We start from the raw sequence: 9,462 nt of genomic DNA, 5'->3' as shown, positions 1-9,462 counted from the left end.
GTTGTTGTTCAGTTGTTTCTGATTCTTTGCGACCCCATGGGCTGCAGCACACCAGGCTTCCCTGTTTTTCATTATCTTCTGGAGCTTGCTCAAACTCATGTCAGTGATGTCATTCAGTCAGTGATGCCATTTAGCCATCCCATCCTCTGTTGTCCCCTTCTCCTCCTGCCTTCAATCTTTCCCAGCGTCAGGGTCTTTTCCAGTGAGTCAGTTCTTCACATCAGGTGGCCAAAGTATTGGAGCTTCAGCTTCAGCATCAGTCCTTCCAATGAATATTCAGGACTGATTTCCTTTAGGATTGACTAGTTTGATCTCCTTGCTGTTCAAGGGACTCTCAAGAGTCTTCTCCAGCACCACAGTTTGAAAGCATCAGTTCTTTGGTGCTCAGCCTTCTTTATGGTCCAACTCTCACATTCATTCATACACGACTACTGGAAAAACCATAGCTTTGGCTATACGGATCTTTGTCCACAAAGACTTTTAAAATTAGGTACATGTTTTACGTTGATCAAATGAAATCCCAAAAGTTAATTGCAATGACCCAACTTCCAAGTATTGAATTCAAAGGGACTATTTTAGAGAATGCATCAGATATAGTAGCAGATGTACAAGCAATCTATATTATACAAAGTCCATTTTGGCACTTCTAGGCAAAATGACCTAAGACTGCAAAGCATGTTAAGAAATACTTGTTAGGTACAACCATGGCTGGGCCCTTGGGAAAATTCTGATTTGGATGAATCACAGGATTCTTCCAATGTATCAATTCCTTTGTTCTTACTGTTGCATTAAAGGACCAACTTTGGTTATTTTTGGCAGATACTGCTGCTAGCTAGCTATCTACTGTAGCAAGAATAGGAGGTAACCATAAACATATTCTCTTGATATGTAAAACAAAAGTCATCATCTTAATTGTTGCAGGATATCAGAACAGAGCCAATCTAGTCCAACCTCCTCATTTTACAGATGAGAATACTGAGGCTGAGAGAGAGAAAGGAAGCTGCCCATGCCATTGCTAGTGCACACAGCAAAGATCCTCACTTCTAAATGAGCTCTACAGCTTATGGCCATTGTTATGAGCCTTGGATGGGATGATAAATCACTGTCTAACATCTCACTTTCTAGATGGGGAAGTAGATGCAGATAGGAAGAGATACCTGTCAAAGTCATTTGAAACTTCTAAATTCTAATCCAGGTCTCTTTCCCTGTACAAAGTAGCCTCTCCCTGACTAACCACCTGAAAGTGAAAGTGTTAGTTGCTCAGGCACGTCTGACTCTTTGCCACCCTGTGGACTGTATTCCATCCTCTGTCCATGGAATTCTCGAGGCAAGAATACTAGAGTAGGTAGCCATTCCCTTCTCCAGGGGATCTTCCCAACCCAGGGACTGAACCCAGGTCTCCCAAATTGTGGGCAGATTCTTTACCATCTGAGCCACCAGAAAAGCCCACTAACCACTTGATACCAAAACACTTACCCACTTCTAAATTCCTAGCGCCTAGCACACTGCCTGGCTCATAGAGGAATGAATGCACAAATGAATCTTAAGACAGTGTATAAAAGCTCACTTTGCAATGAAAAGAACCTGGAGAAGGAAATGGCAACCCACTCCAGTATTCTTGCCTGGAGAATCCCATGGACGGAGGAGCTTGGTGGGCTACAGTCCACGGATTGCAAAGAGTTGGACACGACTGAGCAACTTCACTTTCACTTCACTTTGCAACGAAATGATTTAAATTCTTAGTCTTCCAGTTGATAAGAAATCTGGTAATAATTTGAAATCAGATGTTTCTTCTTTAGTCTCCTAGGACAAATAAGTACATCACTGGCAGTATTATACAGGCTCTAAAGTCAGGCTGACTTGTTTTCCAATTCTGTCCCAGTCATGAGCTATGTGATCTTGCACTCCCAACTGAATCACATTATGCCTTGCTTTCTTCATCTGTAACATGAAGATAATAGCACAATTTATCTCATAGGACTCATATGGGGATTTAGTGAAATAACACATGTAACTTGGCAGACAGTAGCTACTGGGTAATTATTAATTTTCTCTTTTTATATAATGGTCTACCTAATAAATGTTGAAAACTAGCAGTGAAATATTTTCCTGTTGCTAATGGCAAACCAAGTGTGACCTAGAAAAGACAGCTAAGGCCAAAGAACCTTCAGGAAGAAATCATGTTGGGGACTGATACAAAAGTACATCCAAGTGTCAGCAAAACTCCTCCCTCACTTGAAGTAGAAGCATGCCAAGATTTTGCTACAGTATTTACAAAACCTGTTATTGCTTGATCTAATCATTAGGGTTTACAAGAAAATAGAGTCTCTGAAATAAGTGTTCTGTTGTTGTTCAGTCGCTAAGTCAAATCGAACTCTTGTGACCCCATGGACTGCAGCATACCAGGCTCCCCTGTTCTTCACTGTCTCCTGGAGTTTGCTCAAATTTGTGTTCCTTGAGTTGTTGTTGGTATCTAACCATCTCACCCTCTGCCACCCCTTTCTCCTTTTGCCTTCAATCTTTCCCAGCATCAGGGTCTTTTCCTATGAGCTGGCTCTTCGCATCAGGTGGCCAAAGTATTACTTTCTTCTAAAACTATTACTTTCTTCTAAAACTATTAATATTCTAGTAGCATGAAACACTACTCATGTGAGCACAAAGTTGTGCTTGTAAAAGAGTAGGACTGCATGGAAATGACAAAATGGTAAATTATCCTGGAAAGCAAATGGGCTTAGATCGTTCTGGCTCCTCTGCCCTGAGATGAGGTGAACACATTTGTAGCTACAGGAATTTGTTTTCTATAGATCTCATACAGATATATAATCTCAAGGGCCCCCAGTTAAATGTTTTCTGTCCTAATAGTGTTGATGTGTAGAGAATCAAAAGGCAGTTTCTTAATCAAAACTATACTTACCTGGAGACGGATTTCCAGAATCTTCCTGCATCATTTTAAATAATTACAAAAGTAACCTGACCCAGACCAGCACCTCCTATCCATACCCTAGGGCTTGGATCCTGGAAAGTTGCAGGGTAAGTGACAAATGTCAGATTAAAGACCCACTCCTAGAACATAATACAAATGAGAAACTCTCCATGACATTCAAACCATTTTGCTGTAGTTAAAGAAAACATGGATATATATTACTACTTCTTAAAAGGGAAACTTTTGTAAATGGAATTTCTTAGTCTCAAATCTAACTTGCTTATGTGATTCATTCATAACTAGAGCTCCCTCATCATGTATATACCATGACAGCTTCCTAGGTACACTGCACTCTGTGCTGTGCTTACTTAGTTGTGTCTGATGCTTTGTGACCCTATGGACTGTAACCTGCCAGGCTCCTCTGTCCATGGGGATTCTCCAGGCAAGAATACTAGAGTGGGTTGCCATGCCCTCCTCCACGGTATCTTCCCAACCCAGGAATCGAACCCAGGTCTCCCACATTGCAGGCAGATTCTTTAACGTTTGAGCCACCAGGGAGGCCTGAGAATACTGGAATGGGTAGCCTATCCATTCTCCAAGGGAACTTCCTGACACAGGAATCAAACCAGGGTCTCCTGCATTGCAGGCAGATTCTTTACTAGCTGAGCTAGCAGGGAAGCCCACACTGTTCTCTACTGGAAGCTTAAAATCAGAAAGGACCAGTTCCCCATTTCCCTTGTTAGAACCATGATTTATCAAACACTTATGTCCCTTTAGGTACTGTTTGCAAAGGCTGTGCTAATATTAAACCACATGCACACCTTTATCAGAAAACCCAGGCATGCCAAGAACAGCAGAGAAGCTCATGATAAATGGTTGTAAGATAAATTAGCAGTCTTGGAATTTTTTCCCAACTTACATTCTTTTAACTCCATTTTTTTTCCTGCCACCTACTCCTCATAACACTTTCTTCAAAATAAGACAAAAGGAAAACATTTGGGTGACATACAAAAAAACAATATTTATTTTACTCAAGCTTTTCTGCAAGAAGTTAAAATGATCCCCAGTTGAAGGCATTACCAAAAATGTTAACATAGTTTCATGTATCCCTTCTGTGCCAGATGAGGAAAAGACTTATCTGAATGAAAGAATAAGAATGACCATTTTTACAGTGGGTTTACTTAGCTATGTGGAGAAAAAAAAATATAGGTTAGACATCAAATAGTACATAAATCTACTAGTTTCCTATAGGTAGTGGGAATTAAGCTGATGTATTAAAGTATCCAATTGCTCTCAAGACCTGGGGATCACTTTTCAGGAATTATAAAACAGCCATAGGGACTTTTATAATTCACCACCCCATTTTTTCCCCCAACTATTTTGCTACTAAAAGAGCAAGATGGAAACAAAACATAATTTTCCCACTCCCAGGCTGCAGGACTGTCTGGCATCAGTAGTTCCTTAGATCATCAGAATATTAGAGCATCCCCCACCACTGCCATCTAAGTAGGACGACAGGAAAAATGGCTTTGGGTGAGGCATTTAGGTGTTGTGTTTTCTGGAAGTATAAGATCTGGCTAGGAAATAATAATCTCTTCCCTACACAGGAAAACCAAATATTCTTTCTAGAGAACAGTAGGGCAGAATGGAACATCCATGCCTGTCTTCCAGCCTCAACCTGACCTCAAATATAGAAGTGCAGGGAGGAAACATCTTGACATCTGCCATTGCCATGATCCCTAATTTTCTCCTCCACTGTGGTGCAAGGACATTGCCACTTTTGCCCAAACCTGTAAAGAGTAGGGATGTCTTATCTCCCTTCCCCCTAAGAGCAGGAATTGGAACTAGCACTATCTTATTAATATGAATGAATGAATGTTTGGAGAACTTGTGACATAGAGTTCTCAAATTCCTACCAGTAATCTGAGTCTATGTGAGGAGGGGGACTTCTCATTTCCATACTCTGAATATAGAGGAAGTAGAAATAGAGGGAATATATATATATACACATATGAATATGTTGTGGGGATGGGTGAGGATGGAGCCCTAACATAGGCAAAAAACAAACAAACAAACAAAAAAACCCCACAAAGGACTACCGTTGGAGCCTGGGATGGCTGGCTATCAGTATTAGAAATGAAGCCTGCTAATAACCATTTGGGGGAGTAAGGGAAAAGAGAAAGATATAACTATTCTTTTTTTCTCAAGCAAATATCAAAGTTCTAAGTGAAGAGAATACTTCTTTTCTGTGTAGAAAATGCATAAACAGTAAATGCTGAAAACCTTCAAATAAATGCAGACTCACATAGAAGTTAAAAAAGATGCGAGAATTAGTCATTGTTTCTCAATCTACTCACACTTGTCCTGAGATGCAAATTACTCCCTGCTCCTCTAGGTGCTGTGAGCAGATTTATATTCTAATTGCTAATGAGAGGTGAAAGAATACACAGAGGGAGAATGCAAAAGGGGAAATCGGGGTGGGGAGTGGGGAGCTGAAACGTCTGGAAAATGACTAGTGGGGAGAAAAAACTGATCGAGCCCCAACTAGACTGTGAATTCTTTGAGGGAGTCAGCGCTTCACAGCTGGAGGCCCAATACAATCCGGACGTGTGCTAAATACTTGATCTGAATAGCAGTGGTGAAGAAGAAATTCATCATTAGAAACTGTGTCCTTCAAACTCTAATAGTCAATAAGTTGTTCTGCCTCCACTGCCATTAAAAGCCTGCAATGGCTTCAAAAGTTCTCAGTAAAGAAGCTGCCTCTGCTTTTTCTGTAGTCACAGCTGGCTGACACGGATGCCTGGGCCTTTCAAAGCAGAGAAAAATGCTGCTGGAGGGGATGAAGGTTCCATACTATTAAAGAGTTTTAATAGCCGTAGCCCCAACTCAGTGGGATCCCAAACAATAGATAACAGATTCTATCAATTCTGTTTTGTTAGATGTTCTCTATAACTCAAGTTTGACTTCAGCATTTGCACCCAAAATGAGTTCTCCTACAAATAATATGTGTTGGTATTATCTGAGAAAAAGAATTCAAAGCAGGCATAGATCCCTCAGGAAGTTGTCACAATTCTTGATCAGATTAACTCGACTGCCATCTTCACTTTCTAGCTTTTGCCCCCTAGTGTGAAGCCTTCGCAAAAGATGTCTGCCTTTAAAATTCAACAAGAATGACTCTGTTCTTTTCTCCAAAGGGCCTATTATTTTTAGTTTTTCGGTGCACGACTCAACAGAAAAACCTGTGGCTCTTATGAGCTGCCTGTTTTGAAATGGTCCAGTAGTTTCAGTTTCCCTTTAACAAGTTCCCAGATAATAAATGGAGAACGGAATGAATCTTCACAAGGTCACATTGAAGGTTAAAATAAATTATCTCCATCACTGAGAGGCTCTCTTCAGGCTTTCTATCAGCACTACAGAGTCAGTTTCTTCTTTGGTTTGCTTCTCATAGATGTCATACTTCTTCCAGTGCTGGAAGGGAAGAAAAAAAGCACATGATGACTTTTTTAAACAGTGTTCTTTTCCTGAGTACCTGCAGTAACTGCTTATTTTTAGGTTTGTGTTCATGGAACCCCGAGTGTATGTTTTCCTTTTTGTTTTGGGTTTTTTTGTTTGTTTGTTTTGACCCAAGAATCTTCATCTGTTTGGACAATTAAATGAATTTATCAAGAAGAAAAGCATGGGATTGTTAATAGCTATCTCAAAAGGTAAACTTATGTGGACATACATCTCCAAAACTGGAAACAAAGTCTTTTGTAGAAGAATGAAAGAGTGACATGTTTTTCTTACTTCAACTGTTTCTATCTCTATTTTTTTACTGCTCAAATTTGACCATTGCTCCAGAGCTGTCAGAGGCTCAGGAAGGCATCAAGGTTTATGGCAATGTACAAAATATCCTAGAAGACAGTGCAGTTAAAAGTTTTGAAAGACCTTGCATTAACAACTTCATGCAAGAAAAGGGAATTGTGCATACAAAGTAAGCACATCTTGAACTCAAGTTAAGTGTGTCTCTTATGGTGAAAGCCAATATCCTAGTCCTTGCCTTCCTTCCTTCCAAGTCAGAGGAAAGCATGAAATGTCACGTCCATTTGTTTCTGTATCACCTATGGCTGTTTTCACGCTACAACAGCAGAGCTGAGTTGCTGTAATAGACCCAGTGGCTTGTGAAACCAAAAATATTTACTATCTTCTTCTTTACAGAAAAAGTTTGTCAATCCCTGCATTAGATTATTTCTAAGCTCCTTTCTGCTCTGCTGTTTTCTGGTTCTGTAAGACTAGAGAAGTAAATGGAAAGAAGAAAAACCAAAAACAAATGACAATGATGATTCAGCTGCCTCATGTTGTGCAACTAGAGATGGACCCAGCAAGTCAGGAGCATCCAGTCTTAAAGCACATATAGAGGGATGAGTTGGGAAACACTGCTTAAAATATCCAAATTATCCTAAATATTTAACCGTGATACTCCTAGTAGAAAGGCTACAATAAAAAAATACTGACAATTCCGAGTGCTGATAAGGATGCAGAGTACCTGGACTTCTTATATATTGCTGGTGGCAATGTAAAATAGCACAATCACTATGGAAAACAGTCTGACAGTTTCTTATAGAACAAAATATACACTTACTGAATGACCCAGAAATCTCGCTCCCAGGTACTGACCGAAGAGAAATGAAAATATGTCCACACAAAGACCTCTACATGAATGTTTATAGGACCTTTATTCATAAAAGCCAAAAATCAGGAATAGTCATGATGTCCTTGAACAAGTAAATGGTTCAATACAAATAAAAGCAATGATATACAACAACACAGCAACATCATGCTAAGTGAAAGAAGCTAGACTCAAAAATCTGTGGGTTGCATGATTATTTTGGGCTTCCCTGGTGGCTCAAATGGTAAAGAATCTGCCTGCCAATGCAGGAGACCTAGGTTTGATTCCTGGGTTGGGAAGATCCCCTGGAGAAGGAAATGGCAACCCTCTCCAGTTTTCTTGCCTGGAAAACCCCATGGACAGAGGAGCCTGGCAGGCTACAGTCCATGCGACCACAAAGAGTAAGACATAACTGAGGGACTAACACTTTCCCCATTCACTTTAATCATGATTCCATTTATATAATATTCAGGAAACGGCAAAAACTTACGGATAGAAAACAGATCAACGGTTGCAAGGGTACACGATCAGGGAAGGGGGTGTACTGTAAAAGAGTATGAGGGAACTTGGAGGGATGATGGAAGTTTTCTATATCTTGATTGGAGTGGTGGCTACAAAATTGCATACATTCGCTAAAACTCTTGTAACTGTACACATAAAAATAAAATGTATGGTATGTAAATCTTCACACACTTGAATTTTTAAAAAATGCATAGATAACTGATAAAAAATCTAAAAACATTATACAACCTTAAAGTAATGGTGTATCCAATAAATGGCACTAAGACAACTGGCTAAACATTTGAAAAATAAAGTTAAACCCTACCTCACAGCCTATATGGATAAACCCTCTATGGATTAAAGACCTGTATGTGAAAAACAAAAATCAAGTAAGTCCTGGAAAAATGTGTTAAGGAGCAATTATATAAATCTGTAGTAGGAAAGAGCTTTCTACACATAAAAAATAAAGGAAGGGGAAGAATAAGATGGTGGAGGAGTAGGTGGACATGGAGTACAATTCTCTCCATGGATACATCAGGAATACATCTTCAGACACAGAAGTGCATGCAGAACACCAGCTGAGAGCAGACAGGAGTACCTGACCAGAGGAAAAGAGTATATAGAACCATGTAAAACTCGGTAGGACGAAGGAATTAGGGAGAAGAACAGGAGTGTGAGTCGGACTGGACCTGCCCTCGGTGGGCAATCATCTGAGTCAGAGGAGACACATTTAAGGCTGAGAGTGAAACAGCTGATCTGTGGCAATCTAAATGGAATGAGAATCAGACAGTCCTTGCCACAGCCATACATAACCCAGACAGGGATGCAAGTCTCCTAGAAGGTGCAGCAGCCAGGAGCTAAAGTTTAGGAATTGTGGAGCAATCCCAGGGTGAGGGCTTCTGTTGACTGGGGCGAGACCAACTGAGGGGACTTGAGGGAGGAGACTGTGGTGGGAAATGCCTGTGGAGGAAAGCCAGGCAGCCATGGAAGCAAGATGATACTGCTGAGTCATGCATAGGGGGTGGAGCCATCACCATAGCCTCTTTCTCCCCACATACCAGCATCAGGAGCTGAACAATAGACAGGCTGGCCCATCAAACCCCTGACTGCACTGAACTACAGAGCAGGACCCCACCCAGGGTGCTCCTTTAAGTGCCTGATGCGCTGATCTACAGAATAAGACCCCAGCCATGGGGGTCCCTCTATGTACCTGACACACTGAACAACAGAAGAACCCCAGGCAAGGGAGCCCTCTAAGTGCCTGAACGAGCAGAGTTATGGAGAAAGACTGGCCAAAGAGGCCTTCTGATCACTAGCTAAAAGGGGCTTGAAAAAAGACTCTGATAGGGCCATAACTTCTGTGGCAGGGGCAATCCGTGTCCCTGCATAC

At 40.9% G+C, this 9,462-nt stretch overlaps 1 protein-coding gene across 2 annotated transcripts in view; it reads right to left on the bottom strand.

The window, feature by feature from the left end:
- Positions 1–3,924: 3,924 nt before the first annotated feature.
- IL13RA1 (interleukin 13 receptor subunit alpha 1) overlaps positions 3,925–9,462 on the bottom strand; it is a 78,028-nt gene continuing 72,490 nt past the window's right edge. Inside the window, exon 11 of one of the 2 annotated variants that reach the window (XM_070784204.1) lies at positions 3,925–6,391. In XM_070784204.1, coding sequence (XP_070640305.1) covers positions 6,299–6,391 — 93 coding nt within the window. In that variant the 3' untranslated portion in view covers positions 3,925–6,298. Of the gene's footprint in view, positions 6,392–8,407; positions 8,438–9,462 lie in introns of those variants that run through there. The other variant, XM_070784205.1, reaches the window with a different exon arrangement.

Source organism: Bos indicus, chromosome X, assembly GCF_029378745.1.
Source record: "Bos indicus isolate NIAB-ARS_2022 breed Sahiwal x Tharparkar chromosome X, NIAB-ARS_B.indTharparkar_mat_pri_1.0, whole genome shotgun sequence".
Lineage (NCBI taxonomy): Eukaryota > Metazoa > Chordata > Mammalia > Artiodactyla > Bovidae > Bos > Bos indicus.
Note: the sequence above shows the minus strand (reverse complement) of the source record. Positions and strands in the feature narration are given on the sequence as shown.